We start from the raw sequence: 20,963 nt of genomic DNA, 5'->3' as shown, positions 1-20,963 counted from the left end.
GTGACGTTTACGAATGATGCTTGAATTTAAAGATTGAGCATTTTTCACAGCTTCGAGAATTTTTTCTTTGCCTTTTATAATTGTTCTGACCGACAATTCCGGTAGATCAAACTGCTTTGCCAATTCACAAATTTTCATTTTTGCATCGAAGTCTTTCATAATGGGTTCGTTCGTAAAGTCAAACGAGTTAAACGCGTTAGTAACGAATCGTTCGAAAAGTCTAACGAAATAGGAATAACGATGACGTCATTTTCGTTTAACTCGTTCGACTTTACGAACGTACCTAATGTTAACTTTACATTCCAAAAATAAAGTTTTTCTTTTCTTGTTTGATGCAGAAGAATTAGTTCTACTTCGTTTGGATGGCATAGTAGAGTCTCTCGAGTCACCGTAGATATAACAAATACAGAAATAAATAACACAAAATAAATTGTAGCTATGTGTTAATTCCGCGCGACACGTCCGAACATGTAAGCCGAACAATAGTGTGGGGAAAGTGAGTAATCGAAAGTTGCGTGGCGCTCAAACAAAAGACGAATCGACGAGATTTGAAAATCGAGTAAGTCGGGGTAGCATAAGTCAAGGTATTACTGTAATGTAATGTTTCTGCAAGTGGTTTGATGCAAAAATTTCTATCTACTAGACAAACTGTAAAGTTAATTTTAATGTTTACGTTTGTGCCCTAACAATAAAAGTCAGTAAATAAATATACCATGTCTTATATAAAGACTTTTTCTAAACAAAAACTTTTAGCAAATTCAGACAAATTTCACTTATTTATTGTCATTTATAAATTTCTATTATAAAGTTAAAATTCACTAATATAAATCATTCGTTTCTAAATATTATTATTAATTTACTTCACATACTTAATTTAAAAAAAAAAAAAAAAAGATATTTCAGCTTATATTCTTTGCAATTACCTGAATCATTTTTATCAGTTGAACTGGATGGCTGATTTATATTATAAACATTTCCTACAAGGACGGTTGAGTCTTTTATATTAATACCTAATAATAGTGATAAAGTAATTATAAAATAATGTTTTATTAAGAATTATAAAATAATGTTTTATTAAGAATTATAAAATAATGTTTTATTAAGAATTATAAAATAATGTTTTATTAAGAATTATAAAATAATGTTTTATTAAGAATTATAAAATAATGTTTTATTAAGAATTATAAAATAATGTTTTATTAAGAATTATAAAATAATGTTTTATTAAGAATTATAAAATAATGTTTTATTAAGAATTATAAAATAATGTTTTTATTTTCTTGTAGTGATTTACTGTATATTTAAAAAAATAATTACTGTCTGCTATTTTTTCTGTCGCTGCATTTAAAGCCAAACTTTCCAATTCCTGTAATGTTACAATAATTAAAATGTTATAGAATTAATTTTAATATTTATTATATGGTCATATGACAAATATGTATGCTATATAAAAAAATAATTAACATAAAATCGTGTACGTGCAGTTAGTCAAAAGAAACTGAAAATGTTACATCGTTTTAATTAATAAAGAACTGTTGTTACATGGAACAATAAATAAGTCAAAATCCAATCATTTGTTATTTGTTTTCCTTTATATTTTCACGAGAAAGATAGACTTATATAGAATTTTAAACATTATTTATCAGCTTTAATAGCTTAGATGTTTGCTAAATTCTGTGATTATACAGTAATTCTTTCAGTTGCACGATTGAATGAATCTTATGGTTGATTACATAATTGAAATGCCTATAATGTAACTTGTATAGATATCTTTTATGTATTTTTTTATGTCACACATAATGTTAACTTTATCAATAAAAAAATGAACTTTACCTGACTTCCCTCCATATTTCAGTACGAAGATCAAAGTTTAAAGATCTTGTTTTTTATCTGAATATATCGGTATTTTCTTATCTAAAATGTAAACGTATGCACGTTATTAAAAAAATGTTATCCGTTGAAATGAATTGCATTGATGAAATGAATAAATAAATTATACAAATTTAATTAATAGAGTTTATATTATAGGATAAAGATTTCATGTTTTAGATCGAAGAAAACCTATAGTTATAGTCCTAAAATGTGTGTATAAAGCAATACGACTGTTTAATTAAGATGGCAGCTTACTACTTCAGGACCCGGGATGGATTCCTAAAGAGTGAAATAAACACAAGGATTTTTCGAAATGGGCTTTGGATACGTCGGCCCCATCTTGCCAACTCATTTTGGGCCTAGCCGAAACCAAAATGGTCGATACAAGTGGCCCTCTTAGTGACCACAGGATATAGAAGAGCTTATAAAATAGTCCTAAAACTTTGACAGTTCTGTACAATAGAATGACATGCGGTTTGTATAATTTGAAGTAGAAAATTCGAAATAGTTCGTTCACAAATACTTATTTTGTTTACAGATTAAAATACAATATGAAAAAATAAGAAATTAATTCTTTTTATTAATGGTTAGTATTGATAACTTATGTTGTAGAAATTATAATTAAAACATTTCAATTACCTCTACTCTTCGTCCTTTTTTGTTTCGGATGTGCTCCACTACTTGACAATCACAAAAAAAACAAGATTTTATTGATATATTTTCGCTGGAGTTAGTGAGAAAGGAAGACAGAAAACGAAACTAAAACTATCCACCCCGAAACTGTACTGGTATAGGTAAAAGGTAACATTGCTATCTTTGCTATTCACGTGGTGTAAGTTTTATGATCGTCACACGTATGACTAAAAGACAAATAAGTGTTACGTATTCACTTCTCTTATCTTTAGATAAGAGAGATTACGGTGATGGCTTCTCGTCTGTAATTCTGTTTCTTTCGTCGAGTCAACATTATTTTAACTTTTAATTAATTAATATTGCTGGTTGGTTAACTTATTCCATTATTTATGTCATTGTTTTGTTTGGATACCGTCGGGTCCTGATAGATAAGAGATGCTTCTTTGTTATCACTATCAAGAATCGTACAGGTAAATCTTATTTTTCCTTACATTCTTTTTATTTGCCATACACAATACAACAAACCTACATTTAGCGCCTTCCTAACCAGTGTTAACGACCTCTCACTACATGTATTAAGGTCGATTCATGATACTGGTTTTGTGCATTTGATTAGCTTATTTAAACTTTAATAACAATTTCTTCTACACATATTCATATATAGACCTATACAGTGGTGCCTCGTATAACGTACGCCTCGAATAACGGACGCTGCGAACAACGGACTTTCTGCGAACAAGTGCGAATGATATTTCCACTCGTTTGCCGTTGCCAATGACAATCTGCTATTTTTATAAAATACTAGCTTAACCGTCGCGCATTGCTGCGATCTCAGAAGAAACGAAATTCAAGCAAACTCGTTATGATAAAATTAAATTTACATTTTATCATTTTTATTGAAACTTATTATTATTATTATTATTGTTCATTTTCATTGGGAAAACATTTTAAAGTGTCGTTTCAATTCTATTTATTTATTGGAGTGCTTATATTTTTTGTTTTTCCGTCTGATGCGTACACGAATAAATCAGAAGGTTTTCCGACGCGTGAACAGGCCACATACAGTTGTACTGTACATGTGAGAAGCACGGATTCTTAAAATTTAGCCTACATACTCGCAGAGATTGTTAGAAGTGCGATATTCCCCATTTTTATATATNTATTTTCTTATATTTTCGGCAGCGCGAGGACGGCAAGTAACACGAATTGTCATTTCTTTAGAAATACGGAATGAATCTTTTTCAATAAAATGTATAATTGAATCTTTAACATGTGTTTCGTCAAATCCATCCAGAATGATTAACAAATTAAATTCACTTTTTCTTAACGTCTTTTTAGAACTAGAATCGGTATTTTCACAGATACATTGGAGAATCTCATCTGTTATACTTTTCTTCTCTAATTCTCGCAAAATAAGGACGACAGTAAAATCATAATGTCCTAAGTATTCGGTACGGGATGTATCGATACCCCAATCATAAGCTATTTTTTTACAAAAGGTAGTTTTGCCATAACCGGGATCACCAGTGACTAACATTACAACATGTTCATCGATTGATTTTGGAAAAATCTCTGTAAAATGAATAGTTTTTCCTGCCTTTTCCCCTAATAAATCAGCTTTTTGAACTGTAAGTTGGACAAAGTAGTCTTTTAAGGGAGAGTCTTTACTTCTTTCACTCCATAAAGATTTTAAGTAAGCATTTTTAGTCTTTTAACAATTCATTAAAGACTCTCTCTGTATCTGAAAATATTATGAAAAATATTATACATATAAATATAATATTTCTATAGTTTTTATTATACTTAAAAAATTAAAAATTATTAATTTAAACACTGCTTGTGTAAATTCAAAATATATCCAAAAATTCATTACTTTATAGCAAGTGTAAAGTATTTTAAAAATAGGAACTAAACTTTCAACCAGAATAATAAATAATATGGATTAGTTGTTGTTCCTAGGCTGATTGACATTACTGTGGAACAAATGTTCTTATGTAGGATGTATTTATGATTGGTCATTAAGCTACAATAGGGGTATTTTCGCTTGAAGACTTAAAAAAATTACTTAAACAAATAAATTTAATTAATAAAATATGAAGATATTGCTATCTACTAGACAAACCATACTCTTAATTCTAACTTATATATTTGTGCTTTAACAATAAAAGTCAGTAGATAAATATACCATGTCTTATATAAAGACCTTTTCTAAACAAAAATTACTGGCAAATATTATTATTAATTCACTTCACATTCTTTATTTTAAAAAAGATACTTCAGCTTATATTCTTTGCAATTACCTGAATCATTTTTATCAGTTGAACTGGATGGCTGATTTATATTATAAACATTTCCTACAAGGACGGTTGAGTCTTTTATATTAATACCTAATAATAGTGATAAAGTAATTATAAAATAATGTTTTATTAAGAATTATAAAATAATGTTTTATTAAGAATTATAAAATAATGTTTTATTAAGAATTATAAAATAATGTTTTTATTTTCTTGTAGTGATTTACTGTATATTTAAAAAAATAATTACTGTCTGCTATTTTTTCTGTCGCTGCATTTAAAGCCAAACTTTCCAATTCCTGTAATGTTACAATAATTAAAATGTTATAGAATTAATTTTAATATTTATTATATGGTCATATGACAAATATGTATGCTATATAAAAAAATAATTAACATAAAATCGTGTACGTGCAGTTAGTCAAAAGAAACTGAAAATGTTACATCGTTTTAATTAATAAAGAACTGTTGTTACATGGAACAATAAATAAGTCAAAATCCAATCATTTGTTATTTGTTTTCCTTTATATTTTCACGAGAAAGATAGACTTATATAGAATTTTAAACATTATTTATCAGCTTTAATAGCTTAGATGTTTGCTAAATTCTGTGATTATACAGTAATTCTTTCAGTTGCACGATTGAATGAATCTTATGGTTGATTACATAATTGAAATGCCTATAATGTAACTTGTATAGATATCTTTTATGTATTTTTTTATGTCACACATAATGTTAACTTTATCAATAAAAAAATGAACTTTACCTGACTTCCCTCCATATTTCAGTACGAAGATCAAAGTTTAAAGATCTTGTTTTTTATCTGAATATATCGGTATTTTCTTATCTAAAATGTAAACGTATGCACGTTATTAAAAAAATGTTATCCGTTGAAATGAATTGCATTGATGAAATGAATAAATAAATTATACAAATTTAATTAATAGAGTTTATATTATAGGATAAAGATTTCATGTTTTAGATCGAAGAAAACCTATAGTTATAGTCCTAAAATGTGTGTATAAAGCAATACGACTGTTTAATTAAGATGGCAGCTTACTACTTCAGGACCCGGGATGGATTCCTAAAGAGTGAAATAAACACAAGGATTTTTCGAAATGGGCTTTGGATACGTCGGCCCCATCTTGCCAACTCATTTTGGGCCTAGCCGAAACCAAAATGGTCGATACAAGTGGCCCTCTTAGTGACCACAGGATATAGAAGAGCTTATAAAATAGTCCTAAAACTTTGACAGTTCTGTACAATAGAATGACATGCGGTTTGTATAATTTGAAGTAGAAAATTCGAAATAGTTCGTTCACAAATACTTATTTTGTTTACAGATTAAAATACAATATGAAAAAATAAGAAATTAATTCTTTTTATTAATGGTTAGTATTGATAACTTATGTTGTAGAAATTATAATTAAAACATTTCAATTACCTCTACTCTTCGTCCTTTTTTGTTTCGGATGTGCTCCACTACTTGACAATCACAAAAAAAACAAGATTTTATTGATATATTTTCGCTGGAGTTAGTGAGAAAGGAAGACAGAAAACGAAACTAAAACTATCCACCCCGAAACTGTACTGGTATAGGTAAAAGGTAACATTGCTATCTTTGCTATTCACGTGGTGTAAGTTTTATGATCGTCACACGTATGACTAAAAGACAAATAAGTGTTACGTATTCACTTCTCTTATCTTTAGATAAGAGAGATTACGGTGATGGCTTCTCGTCTGTAATTCTGTTTCTTTCGTCGAGTCAACATTATTTTAACTTTTAATTAATTAATATTGCTGGTTGGTTAACTTATTCCATTATTTATGTCATTGTTTTGTTTGGATACCGTCGGGTCCTGATAGATAAGAGATGCTTCTTTGTTATCACTATCAAGAATCGTACAGGTAAATCTTATTTTTCCTTACATTCTTTTTATTTGCCATACACAATACAACAAACCTACATTTAGCGCCTTCCTAACCAGTGTTAACGACCTCTCACTACATGTATTAAGGTCGATTCATGATACTGGTTTTGTGCATTTGATTAGCTTATTTAAACTTTAATAACAATTTCTTCTACACATATTCATATATAGACCTATACAGTGGTGCCTCGTATAACGTACGCCTCGAATAACGGACGCTGCGAACAACGGACTTTCTGCGAACAAGTGCGAATGATATTTCCACTCGTTTGCCGTTGCCAATGACAATCTGCTATTTTTATAAAATACTAGCTTAACCGTCGCGCATTGCTGCGATCTCAGAAGAAACGAAATTCAAGCAAACTCGTTATGATAAAATTAAATTTACATTTTATCATTTTNTATCGTAGGATAAATGTACTTCGCGGGAGTGTATTAAAAAACTTTCCAAAGTTTCATGGCAATCGTGCTATGCCACAAACCTTCGCCGGAGTATATTAAACAACTTCCTAAAGTTTCACGGCAATCGGATAAACGGTGTGGTAATGCATGAAGGACAGACAGTCACACAGACACACACACACATTCATTTTTACATATATAGATTAGTATTATTAGAATATATTATTAGTATATCTGAAGTACATAGCTCCCGTTGGGATTCGGCTTGCTCCCTTGTTTATTACCTACAGTACATCACCTCAGTGCAGAGTATTTACATTTATTTAGGTGTTGTGCAAATCTCGGCTTATAAAAAAACAGAAAGGTGATTTCAATTGAAACAAAGCATGACATCATCAGAAGGAGTGAAAGTTGACAAAAACTTCCTTGTCAAATGGTGAGAGGTTCAGGAGTTTACCAACACTCATTATCCAAACAGAGCTGAGGCCAACAGGATTAATAATCTCTACAATGACACCCTTGCCCGTCATTTCTGACAGGTGTTGATAAAGAAAAAGAAACAGACTACATTGGACATGTTTTTCAAAAAGCAAGATGCCAAAAAACAAAGGATGGAAAAAGAGGAGATGACGCTGCAAGCTCCGATAGCCTCTCCTAAATCTGACTCCGATTAAAAAACAATAAGAAGAGACCTGCTGCAATGTGTAAAAAGTCAGTATGTGTATGAATGTGTAAAGAAAGTGTTCCTTCACCTCCTCCTCACAACATCTGACTACCCGGCATAATTGGTGACTGCTCCATTTTCATTTTTTTAATAGTACAGTACGGTTATTTTATGCTGCGGGACATATAGGGGAGACCGGAGCAAGATCGGCATGTTAAGCTTTACTTAAATTTTGTGTAATAAATACTGTTGTAAACTGAAAAAAAAGCTTTGCATATTGTCTATTGGAATGTTACCTTACTATAGAACTGGTTAAAATCAGTTTGGAAATAAAAATAATTAAAATAATTACAACTTTACAAGAAGAGAGAAATTGACGAAGTTGCCCCGGGTATAGGGGCAAGATCGGCAACTTCTCTCTTTTTGTAAAGTTGTAATTATTTTAATTATTTTTATTAAAGTTGCCCCTGGTATAGGGGCAACAGTAATGGGGCAAGATAGGCACGTATATAAAATTATGTTATTAACAATGTATAAGTTGGAATTCACTATTAAAACAAAGAAATACAAATCCAACACCCATTTAATATTATTACAACGAAATGCAAGTTCAAAGACATATATACATGAATAACAAATGCAAACATGTTTTCATTTATCATCTGTTTGATTTTTATCCTTTGCTTCTAATGTGGCTTTATGTTGCCGATCTTACCCCGCTAGTCATGATTTCGAAACATTAAGTACAACCCTGAGAACAGAATGCCAAGCCACGATCTGGCCACGTGAATAAGTTGAAGTTACATCCTTCTAACAGGAAAAGTAACTTTCGTTATCATGGAATTATAACAAAACCTGCCAATTCAATATAAATGGAAAAAAAATATTATATGGAATTGAACGAAAATGAAAATTTGCTTAATAATTCAACTACGCTTGTTGGAGAACAATAAAAACACTACACTCGACAAGCCACCGATAAAACTAAACTGCCTAACTTATAACCAAAGTCTCCTTTTAATTTGTTTTAAACAAAAACGCTTGACAAACTTGCCCCGTATGCCGAAGTTACCCCGCTCTCCCCTATGTTTTAACATGTATTTCTATGGGAAAATGCGTTTCGTATAACGGACTTTTCACCTAACGGATGCGCACCGGGAACGAATTAAGTACCGTTATACGAGGCACCACTGTATATATTTTTGTAATTTTATAGAATAAATACATTATTTTATTATTATCAGTCTTACACAAGTGAAAAATACAATTTATTTTAGTTTACCAATTGTTAAATTAATATACATTTATGTTTCAATGTTACTTAATTTTAGAATTAAATGTTAAATAAAGGCAACACAATAGTATAAGCTGCGATATTAGACAAACAAAAGGCCACGTTATATTTTAAAAGTTTATCTTATATTTGTTGCCAAGTAATCTAATGTTTCTGCAAGTGGTTTGATGCAAAATTTGCTAACTACTACACAAACTGTACAGTTAATTCAAATGTTTATATTTGTATTCTAACAATAAAAGTCAATAACAAATAAACCATGCTTGTATAAAAGACTTTTCTAAACAAAAATTACTGGCAAAATCAGACTAATTTTCCTTATTTGTTGTCATTTATAAATTTCTATTATAAACTTAAAATTCATTAATATAAATCAATCGTTTCTGTATATTATTATTATTAATTCACATTACATAATTAAAAAAAAAATATTCCAGCTTATATTCTTTGCAATTACCTGAATCTTTTTCATCACTTGAACTGGATGGTTGATTTGTATTAAAAACATTTCCCACATGGACAGTTGAGTCTGTTATATGAATACCTGATAATAGTGAAAAATATATTTTATAATATTGTTTTATTTTCTTGTAGAGATTTACTGTATATTTAAAAAAAATAATTACTGTCTGCTATTTTTCCTGTTGCTGTATTTAAGGCCAAACTTTCCAATTCCTGTAAAGTTACAATAATTAAAACTTAATATGTTAATTAAAGTGTTATAAAATTAATTTTAATATTAATTATAAGATCATAAAATTTATTATAATGTCATATGACAAATATGTATGCTATAAAACATAATCATTAACATAAAATCATGTACTTGCAGTTAGTCAAGAGAATCTTAAAGCGTTACATCATTTTAATTACTAAAAAACTGTTGTAGCAGGAAACAATAAATTATCTTTTACTTGAAAATACTGTACTTCATTTCTGTTAAAAGTGTGTAGTCTTTTGTTTATACGCATTAAATATACACTCTTTACAGAGGAAAAAAAACGAATTTAAATTTGATTTGGAATTTCAAATATAAATTCTTGTTTTTTTTAAAAATCGGTGAAAATTTAAAATCCGTTAAAATTTAACTAATTCATATTTGTTTTGCTTTATATTTTATGAGAAGTTATAGACTTATATTAAATATTAAACATTTGTTATCAGATTTAACAGCTGAGATGTTTAGTAAATTCTGTGATTATACGGTAATTGTTTTACTTGCGCGATTGAATGAAGCTTATGGTTGATGGCATAATTGAAATAGTCGCAATGTATAGCTTTTTTAATCGTTTCTGTAACATGTATAGATAAAATAGTCTTTTATGTATTTTCTTATGTCTCAAATAATATTAAGTTTATCAATAAAAAAATTTACCTTTTGACATTCCTCCATATTTGTACTTAGACAGATTTGATCTTAATAAGTAAAATCTGCTTGTTTATCTGAATATATCGATATTTTCAGTTTTAAACTGTAAATGTATGCATATTATTAAAAATAAATTATCTGTTGAAATAAATTACATTGACTAAATGAATAAATAGATAATAAAAATTTAATTAATACAGATTATATTATACTAGCTGTTACCAGCGGCTTATCCCGCGCGGATTTTGCAAGCAAACTCCATTTATATTTAGTATTTCAACAACCATAGTAATTGTTATATAACACCTACCTCTGATAATGATGAAAATTGCCGAGAATCAAACGAACTATTTTCAATTTGATCAATTTTCTGGAATGTTTACAATCGTTCTATAATCGAAGCAATGTGCAATAACAAATTAGAATTTAAAAAAGTTCGAAGATTTGGTTAAAAAATCGAAATATATAAAAACATTTATAACAATGTCTGAAATTTTATTAATTTAATACACCTGAGTACTTAATGAAAACTAAACGTAACAAAAAATCGCATGTAAAACAGTACAGTAGAAGCCGTTCTTCCGGTTAAGCCTTAATGCCTTCCCTCTCCCTCCGCGAGGAAATTTCGAAAAATCCCTTCTTATTGTGCGTTTTCATGACGTACCCTAACTGTGTACCAAATTTCACCTGTTTAGGTTCAGCGGTTTGCTCTGGGCGATGATGAATCTATCAGTGACTCAGTCAGTCAGGACAAGTAATTTTATATATTTATATATTTAGAAGAACAACATTTTATTTTTTAGATCGAAAAAAACTTTTTAAAATTAAATTAATTTTTCTTATTTGTTTTCTTGAAATCACTTAAAACTTATGAAGTATTTTTTTTATTTTTAAGTACTTAAAAGAAATAAAACTAAATTCTATGGTAGCGTAATGCATACTTGTGTCGTTCAAGAATACATACATAAAAATAACTGCTAAATCTATATACAGTAAAACCTGTCTATGGAGACCACCCATGGTTCCTTCAAAATGTGGTCTTTTAGACAGGTGGTGCCGTAATACCGTATTTCCGTACGTATTTTGCGCACTTTTTAGCCATTTCTACTAAGCAAAACTCGAAAGTGAGCAAAAATAAACAAATTTTTTCAACGATAGGACTATATCGGTATTGTATTTTATTCTTATCGGATAAGAATAAAAGACTCGATTTACAGGAGTCGTCGTGATTTTGTAAGACAGATTTAATACCAATATTTTAAAGATTAATAGAATAGTCGCATATTCTCGATTATAATGCACACTTTCTTTTTTTTCCGACTTAATTAATTCAACTTGATTCTTTTCGTTCACTCCTTAGTAACGTGTATTACGTCATCGATATACAAGCGCGTCGTATCTCTACATCACTTTGGTTTGGTTTTAACTCTAAAAATACTGTATTTTTTAATATTTAATATTTTCTTAAGTACAACAAGAAAATTATTAATTAATAATAAAACGATTTTATTATTTTTTCTCATAATACGATTTCATTACATTCGAAAAAGGAAGGTTGCCTGTAAAACTGATTTTTGCATTAATGCGTTTATTGTTTTTTGAATATTTTGCGCGAGAAACTTACTTGGATATTATTTTTCTAAAAAATACCGTGAAAATAAGATAGGTTGATACAGAAACTATTTATCGCACACGTACTGTACTGTATATGAGCTTCTAAATAAATAAATAAATAAAAATAAATTTTATCAAACGATGAGATCAGCCGATTAATTGTATCGTGTATAATATTTTATACCCCAAGGAAAATACTGTAGGTCTACGGTAAAATCAATTTCGTTTTCCTTTTCCCAGTTAAACTTCGCCGCTAATTGCTGTTGTGATGACTTTAACACAATCTTCTAACGACAGCACTTTGCATTTCTTTCGTTTTTCGGACAATTTTGAACAAACTGAAATGAATTTCCTTTGTTACTAGATTAATTCATTAACACCTGCACCTAATTTCGAGGGTGGGAGTAGTGTCCGAGGTGGGTTCGAACGATAGTTTAGACTAATTCATTATATTAGGAGGGAAGAAACGTTGTTGAACAATAGTTTAGACCAGATATATTCGCGGAGGTGGTCGCTTATTACAGTTGTTTTATGTTGTTTCGGACCAAAAATCGATGCCCGCGGTCACGTTACGCAGGTGGTCGTTTAATACAGGTAACTTATACGAAGACTCTATGGATAAACTATTCGGTGCCAGAAATTTTTGCCCGTTTTGACAGGTGCCCGTCAAATGCAGGTAGTCGCCTAAGCAGTTTTCACTGTAGAGGAGAAGGTGGTATTATGGAACCCCAATTATATTTTAGTGAATTGTAAACAAGGTATCATGACTACACCCAAATTTTTTGTGCGAAAAGTACTGGTAATTAATAAACTAAATGTTCTTAATTGGATTTTTCGCTAGTGTAATTATAAGTATGGTTTTTGAATGCTTTTGTACAAAAAGTCCGAAAGTAGGCTTAGAGAAAATCGGGTAGTAATATGGAACCTTACTGTATATTTTCAAAAAAATGCTTTAAAGTAGCCAAAAACAAATAGGAAAGGACAAAAAATGTTACCAAATTATTTACTCCAATGTATTTTATCGCAAAAATGCTTTTATAATAGAAAAATATGACCTCCATCAACAATATATATTCTAGCAGCTATTTTCGATATTCTCAGGAAGAATTGGCTTTCTACCTAGTGTCTTTTTTACAAATTGCTATGGAGGAATGTCTGCTTGCAAATAGAAAGTTCGGAAGAGTTGAGTTCCATATTACTGTAAAAGCACCAATGGGGTCCGTATTTCACGCATCGCCATCTCGAATTAACTTATGTCTGTCAAGACCAAATTTTAAAAAACGTGAACATCACACATATTAATATGTACCCCTAAGTCTCTGGAATGGAATACATGCACCAGTGAACCTACAACTACACGATTTATATTTTAAAAATAACTAAATTCACTTAGCATTCAAAACTTGCGAATTTTGAAAAAAACAAATTTGCTGATTAAATGCGGACAACCGTTTAACCGAAGTAAAACGGGTTTTCCCCTTGTTATGGATGTCTGCCTAGTTCAGTTCAGCCACAATCCGCTACAGTTCGCCTTTATTATCAGTTTGAAATGGGGTGGTTCCATAATACCCGCAGTGTTCCATAATACCACCTTCTCCTATATATATAATCGAGATGGGTTGATGATGATGATGATGATGATAAGTGCAGAGTCCAAACAATTAAGTGTTTTAAGTCGAAATTTGTTAGTCTGTTAAAACTAAACAGGAATTTTTTGAAGATTTTTCCGCGAAGGCAAGAGAAAAGGTTAAGAATTACTCTAAAGAATTCGGCTTCTGTACTATTTTAGATGCGGATTTTTGAATTTTTGCAGAAAATCGAAAATATTTTTAGACCCATCTAAAAATCTAATTAACTCCTCTATCTTAAATCATAATAAAGAATCTAAAACCTGTTAAATGCTTTTGCAATTATCTTGTAGTTCTAATGTGGATCACTAAAATCGATGGGATAATATACGAAGTAAGGGAAAGAACAGCTAAGAATATCATAAATGCTAGCAATGTTCATAAAGATTTAATAATAATTGTGCTACAATCTCCTCATGGGTGTTTAGCAGTTCTAAAATATGTGTGACATTTTGGAGGTGGTAATTAAATAATTAAGTATTATTTTAATACGATGCTGAAAATGGAAAGGAGAAAATCAACAAAGAAACTCACACATATGCTATTTCTCGAGATTTCTTAACAGATAAAACCGATTAAATGTCTCTCCGATTTAAACAATTATTACTCCGGTTGTATCACAATATCGGACTTTACTCATTACTGACAATTAATTTAGTATGTTCGACAGTTGTTATCTCGATTATGAAGTTAGATGAGTAACCATGCCGGATAGAAAGTGTCTGATCTTTGACAGTTCGTACAAAACAACACCCAAACCCAGTTCAAATTTAGAACGCATTACATCATAGACGCATCAGCCAGAAACGGGTATAAAAAGGCGTTGTACCCAGTCATGGTATCGGCATCAACAGTGGACACAAGACCTGTTTCGCCATAATCAACAGGGGTTAATTATAGCTCGAATACGGAGCTCTACTCTCCAGCTCTCCGGCGACCTACTGACCTCCGATTCTCGACTAAATCCACGATCGCTATGCGACCATCGAATAGACAGGAACACGAGGCATCGTCGCTCTCTCTGAGGTATTTTAATAGATCTATGTAAACTTTCACTCTTACGTTAGATCAAGGCTTAGATCAGCAAGCACGCGTATCCCGAGCTGCATAAGTAATCTTTATTACTCGGGTGTATCTTGAATCGGTTAATCGCCTATAATCGCCATATATACTGTACCCATATGACGATTATATAACCTATGTATTATGTAACCTAGCATAAAGTTTTAAGTTTTATATTAAATTTGTTGTTGTTTGTTTAACCATATGAGAACTGTCTATTATTCGAAAACCTGACTCCTTAGTGATTTACTCACGACTTGCCCACTCCACTATTTGCCCTCCTAAAGCCATCTACTTACAACGAGAGCGGATTCTGACAATCCGTGCCGAGTAGGTGTCATTTAGGGAACAACCCCTGTGCCCTTGGCTTCTCACATATCTGTATAGAGCCATACAGTTGAGTATTTAAGATGGCAGCCTTTTGCTTCAGGACCAGGAATAAATTCTTAACGAGTGGAGTAAACCGCAAAATTCTTTTGGACGGTCTTTGAATACGTCAGCCATATCCCTGGCAACCCTCTTATTGTCCACAATTTTTTATTTATCTCTGTAACAAAAAACCTCTTTTCGCTCTGAGAGCACTAAGAGGCACAGGAATGTTATTTGTGATAGCATGTACTGTGTTCTAGTCGTATGAGAGGCTCATATTGTCCTTGAGTAAAAGGCTCATAAACTACGTGTTTTATGTTATCTGTAAACTTTATTATGTATGTTATTTGTTATGTTGATGCTTATCCCATGTAGCCAAGAAGAAAATGAGTTTGATAAGAAAGTCATTTGTTAAAAACTTGACTTAGCCAAACATAGTTTCGGATTTTCCAGTTTTGCAGAAAAAATATTTCTCAGTTTGTTTATTTGACAACGCCACACTTGGGCTGTTTACATAAAGGGAATGCCCTGTGGGAGGACATTTGAAAAGAATCTGGTCCGTATTTCAGCGTGACACGGAGAAAACCTGGGAAACTTTACTTGGCCGGTTTCTCCGAGTGAGGCGCGAACCCAGGACCAAACTCCCTATCTTCAGGTTACGAAGATCGCCTGGCCACTGGTGGGCCAACTGAGAAAATAAAAAGCAAAGATGGAAAATCCAATAACAATGTGGTCCAGCAAAATTGAAATGTCAAATTAAAAGGGGGCTGGTGTTACTACAAACAGAACCAATAAGTGCCTACAGTGATTCCTTAAGAAAAACTGGCCCCCATACAGAATAATTTAAAAAGAAACCAGTAGAACTTCACATGGCCAGCTCGTTGGCAAGCAAAAAAAGGTAGCCAACTACCGGTACAGTTTGATCACCTTGCTTCTGGTAAGTAAAAAAAGAGGGAACCCATTACAATGTAAATGAAGAAACAAAAAAAGGGGCTGGAACCAACTGCCACAGAAAAAGGAGAGTATAGTATAGTGTATTTGAAGAAGGTTCAAAAGAAGCTTATCGCTTGAGTAGCAATGAGTCTGTCCTCTTTTTCTTCCAATTGTACTATTTAAAATTTTGAAATCATTTAGTATTAACTGTGTACAAGAGAGAGACCAAGATAGAATATTTAGTTATTTTATATCAATATAGTTACATATTTGCTGCTAAAAAATCCAGGAAAACTAAGAATTAATATTCATGCTAAAAACCGAAAAAGCTACTGACAATAGAGTAAATTTACAGATATCGTAATAATGTTAAGCCCACACACAAATAACAGAACAATTTCCCTTCTTTGGCCCTTCTCCCATCTGGCGCGTTACTACTAGATAGGAGAGGGGGTCAACATTTAAGAAACTAAAACAGCCTGGAAAAAAATAACAACAATAAGAATCATAATGTAAAGTACAGTTATTGAACAAATAAACTGACACATCACGGTGTTTTATTTTATGCAGACAGCTACAAACAGCTGCAACAGCCAATATTAATGCTAGTGCAAAGAAAGACTAATAGCTAGTGTTAGTACAACAGGAACTAATTAGAAGTGTTAGTTCAATGAAAAACTAATGATTAGAAAAAATGAAAAAGTTTGGTATCTGACAGAATTGGGTAACGTGTATTAAGAAAGAAAGTTTGAAATTTGTTAAGTAAATTAAAAAATTAAAGCAGCAAAAATAAATGTGAATGGTAGAAAAAGTTCAGTAACTTATTCTACTTATACTAGTCTATTCTAATTTAATTAAATTATCTTAAAAGATAGGTGTTAGTACTTGTTACTAGATGAAGACAATTAGCACGGTTCCTGAAAATTTACAACTTAACATCTAGAACTTAAGATGTAATTAATCATTATAATTCGCATACGTGTGTATGCTAATCTGCAACAAGCTAAACGAGGGTTTTAAATAGATAGAACTCGCAGCACTAGAAAGGAAAATGGAGAAAGAAGGTAACATTAAAACAGAGAACAGGCAGCAAGTTGTTTGCAGATAATAAACAAAAAACAACCACGCTGACAGAAAAAACGAGATGCCTGAAAATTGTCTTTGGGGAAGGCCATCTAGAAAACCATTTTCGACAAAAAGAAACAACAAGACAGTGCACTTCCAGTAACGGACCCCCGTACCTCAGAGATTGATATCATCCTGCTCCAAGAGCCGTACTTAGTACAAGGAAAGGTTGGTGGTCTCTCACTTCAATGGAGCATTTTCGCCCAAGAAAATGACGATTGTCGAACTGCAGTTATTCTCACGCGTAGGGATGTCGATGCTTATGCTGTCCACGTCTCTCATCTCGTGGTGGCCGTAGAAATACGGACACCCTCATGTGCTTGGATTGTCGTCTCCAGTTATCGCCCGCCGTCATTGAATCTGAGTTGCCTTCTGAATGAGCTCGAAGGGGTTGTCTCGGTCCGCAGTCGAGTTGTTTTGGGTGGTGATTTCAACGCCAAACACTCACTGTGGGGCTCACCGATCGACGATCCTGACGGGCACATGATGAAGGACACGGCGGAGGGTTGGAGGTTGCATATTCTGAACGATCCGTTCGGGATTGCTACCTACTCCTCTCTATCGGGTGAGAGTTGGATTGATTTGACACTTGTCAGTGGCGCGATGCTGAGACTCACCTCGCAATGAGAGACGATCGATGCAGAAAGTTGTAGTGACCACCGCTATATTGCCTTCGAGGTGATGGGCGGCCCGCCGGATAGGCAGGACAGTCGCTACAAACTAACTGCTGGAAACTGCGATCGCTTTAGCAAATGCCTCGTTGAAAAGACAGTCGATATTGTCACCGAAGTCTCTAAGGTTGAGAGTGTCGAGGATCTGGAGGAAGCTGTGGCAAACCTCACCAAAGCGATCAGAGAAGCAGGAAACTGCACGCTCGCGCTACATAGGCCCAGCAACCACCGGTCAGTTCCTTGGTGGACCCAGGAACTAAGTGTCCTACGGAAGCGCGTGAGGGCGCTCCGCCGACGCTTCCAACGATGCAGATACAATGACCTTCGGACGACCAGGAAACTGGAGTTCCAGAGGGCCAATGCCGAGTAAAAGTACAAAATGAATGATGCAAAGAGAACCTCATGGCTCAGTTTCTGTCAGCAGATCAGTGACGAAAATCCGTTCGGCCTACCATACAGGCTAGTGGCGGGAAAGTTAAAGCGTAGGACGGTCTTGGGGTCCCTCAAAAATCCAGATGGAACCCTAACCTCCACACAGGAGGAGTCGATCAAGGTACTGCTCCAATCGCACTTTCCGTGTGATGAGCGGTCCGAGGACACCGAAGAGCAACGGCGGCTTCGCAGCGATGCGGAGTTGCCTGTTCTTGAGGCCGAGTTACCCGTGCCGGTGTCGGAATCTGAAGTTGTCCACATCGTGGGCAACCTAAGTAAGAGGAAGGCACCTGGCGTTGATGGGATCTCGGCCGAGATGGTACAAGTTCTGCAAGAGGAACGTCCTAACCTGCTCCGTGTATTGTATCAGAAGTGCCTACTCCTGGGTCATTTCCCAGTGCAGTGGAAGCGGGCGCGCCTCGTGTTCATTCACAAGGAGAAGCGCCCGAAGAACGACCCCAGATCCTACAGGCCGATCAGCCTACTACCAGTGCTGGGGAAGGTTCTCGATAGAATCCTCAGTGATAGAATCTTTTTTTTATCTCAAGCGGAAAGGGTAGCTACACCTGCAACAATATGGATTCCCCCCGAACTTGTCGACCTGCCACGCATTACACCGTGCGGTGGAACTGGTTCGCCAGAACCGCCGGCAGGGGCTCCACACGTCGCTCGTTTCGATGGACGTTGCTGGGGCTTTCGATAACGTTTGGTGGCCATCCATTGTGGGCGAGCTGAGGAAGGCAAACCTGCCGACCACCCTTGTATCACTTTCTAGGAGTTTCCTGAGTGACCGCTCGGTCGTCTATGAGATGGCAGGTGGTAGGTATGAGAGGACGCTTGAAAGGGGCTGTCCACAGGGTTCCTGTATTGGTCCCCTCTTGTGGAACGTTCTAGCAGACACGGCGTTGAGGCTGGTCTTACCAGACCAAGTCCAACTGCAGGCTTATGCTGACGACCTATTGCTAGTAGTTGCAGGCTACAGTCGACGCGATATGGAGATTCGCGGCAACGAAGCAATAGAACAGCTTGTTCGCTGGGGAGAGCTGCATAAGCTCTCTTTTAGCCCTGAGAAATCAGAGGCCCTGACGGTGGCCCGAAGCGGGGTATTGGCACGCCGGCCCATATACCGCATCCGGGGCAACCCCATCCGAAGGGTGAATGAGTTAAAGTACCTCGGTGTAATCATCGACCAGACCCTATGCTGGACTCCCCACCTGAGGGACGTTCGCGTCAGAACGAACCGAATGATAGCAGCACTATCAAGACTAGCTAGGCAGGATTACGGGTTGAGTGGCGAAGCGCTTCGTACCATCTACAAGATGAGTGTGGAGCGCGTAGTCTGCTATGCCTGTGGCGTTTGGTGGAAGGACACCGCCAACGTCTGTCAGAGTAGGATACTACTCTCGATCCAGCGTCCCGCAGTTTTGCGGATCACGCGTGCGTACAGAACTGTGTCAACGGATGCGGCCCTGGTCTTGGCCGGGCTGCTCCCCTTGCCTCTGGTTGTCAGCCAAGAGGCAGCCTTCTACAGAACAACGGTGGAAGGTAGAGAGGCAATGCATTGTAATCGGAAGTACCCGATCAGACTTAGGCGTCAGACAGACGTTCTAAAAATCCATCCCGCCCTTAGGATTGGACTTGATTGGGAAGTCGGTGAACCGACTGGTACGGGTGTTGAGATATACACCGATGGCTCGAAGGACGGCAGCTTAGTAGGCGCCGCATACTGCGTCTTTTCCGACGGAGTTGAAGTGTACAGCAGAACTGACAGACTGAACGAGGAAGCGTCCGTGTTCCAGGCTGAACTGGTGGCTTTGGGGGAAGCGTCCCAGTGGATCCTATTACATCCGGGTCCAGAGCCGGTCACGGTTTACTCTGATAGCCAGTCGTCGTTACAGGCTTTAAGCGACGGGTACCATCGTGATCCTTTGGTACACGAGATCAGAGGTAGGGTACTGAGGGCGAGGCACGAACGACACGTTGTCCTGCGGTGGGTACGAGGCCACACCGGCGTCCTGGGCAACGAACGTGCCGATCAGCTGGCAAAGGCGGGAGCCAGTGGCCCATTTGTTACGAGGATGGTAGATCCCTCGACTACATACATAAAAGGTACTCTACTGCAGAGATCGATGATAAGCTGGCGAGAGCGCTGGACCTTAAGTACAGTAGGTAGGTCAACCTACGCCTTCGTGCCTGTAGTTGGCCTCACTCCGATAAGTTGTTGCTCGTTGTCGACTCAAATCTTAACTGGCCACAAGAGGTTCTCCCACTTCAAGTCCAAATTCGAACAAGGAGATGGTAGCTGCCCCTGTGGTAGTCCTCGCGGCGACGCGAAATATTACGTACTTGACTGTCCCTTAACAATAGACTTCCGCCTAGGGGTGGACCAAGTTGACTGGTCTAAGCCCCCTGAACAAGTACTTCGAACGCTAGCAGCTAGTAAAGGGAACCTAAAGAAACTAAAGGAATTGATGGGAAAAATCATAGATCTTTTCGATCTATAATTCTAGTAAATGTCGTTTGGGTCCCCTCTCATAAAGATGGGGCCCCCCTGTCCGTATACCTACGGGTATAAGTCTGTGCTGTTAGTATAAGTGAGCTGATAAAGGTTTAGTAAAGTGGACCAAAGTGCAGTACAGGCTGCACAAACAAAAGTTATGCCAAGTTAGT

The 20,963-nt window shown here is 34.9% G+C and overlaps 2 protein-coding genes across 6 annotated transcripts in view; one reads left to right on the top strand and one right to left on the bottom strand.

The window, feature by feature from the left end:
- The window catches only part of LOC111612679 (NACHT, LRR and PYD domains-containing protein 10-like), a 31,494-nt gene that overhangs the window by 6,131 nt on the left and 4,400 nt on the right, over window positions 1–20,963 (bottom strand). The window contains exons 2-7 of one of the 5 annotated variants that reach the window (XM_023353922.1): window positions 10,466–10,562; window positions 9,717–9,765; window positions 9,548–9,634; window positions 5,566–5,646; window positions 5,050–5,098; window positions 4,806–4,892 (exon numbers count right to left, since the gene is read on the bottom strand). In XM_023353922.1, coding sequence (XP_023209690.1) covers window positions 4,806–4,892; window positions 5,050–5,098; window positions 5,566–5,580 — 151 coding nt within the window. In that variant the 5' untranslated portion in view covers window positions 5,581–5,646; window positions 9,548–9,634; window positions 9,717–9,765; window positions 10,466–10,562. Of the gene's footprint in view, window positions 1–923; window positions 1,011–1,317; window positions 1,367–1,833; window positions 1,915–2,511; window positions 3,035–4,805; window positions 4,893–5,049; window positions 5,099–5,565; window positions 5,647–6,243; window positions 6,769–9,547; window positions 9,635–9,716; window positions 9,766–10,465; window positions 10,563–20,963 lie in introns of those variants that run through there. The other 4 variants (XM_023353924.1, XM_023353923.1, XM_023353926.1 and 1 more) reach the window with 4 other exon arrangements.
- Window positions 19,103–20,797, top strand: LOC111612673. The gene has a single exon (XM_023353911.1). It carries the CDS (start codon window positions 19,103–19,105, stop codon window positions 20,795–20,797), a length of 1,695 nt encoding a protein of 564 aa, XP_023209679.1.

Source organism: Centruroides sculpturatus, unplaced genomic scaffold (assembly GCF_000671375.1).
Source record: "Centruroides sculpturatus isolate CEXI.00-Female unplaced genomic scaffold, Cexi_2.0 scaffold1666, whole genome shotgun sequence".
Classification (NCBI taxonomy): Eukaryota; Metazoa; Arthropoda; class Arachnida; order Scorpiones; family Buthidae; genus Centruroides; species Centruroides sculpturatus.
Note: the sequence above shows the minus strand (reverse complement) of the source record. Positions and strands in the feature narration are given on the sequence as shown.

What these genes read in the sequence shown, in the direction of transcription:
- LOC111612673 (XM_023353911.1), top strand. Translation starts at nt 19,103, where the DNA reads ATGGCAGGTGGTAGGTATGAGAGGACGCTTGAAAGGGGCTGTCCACAG.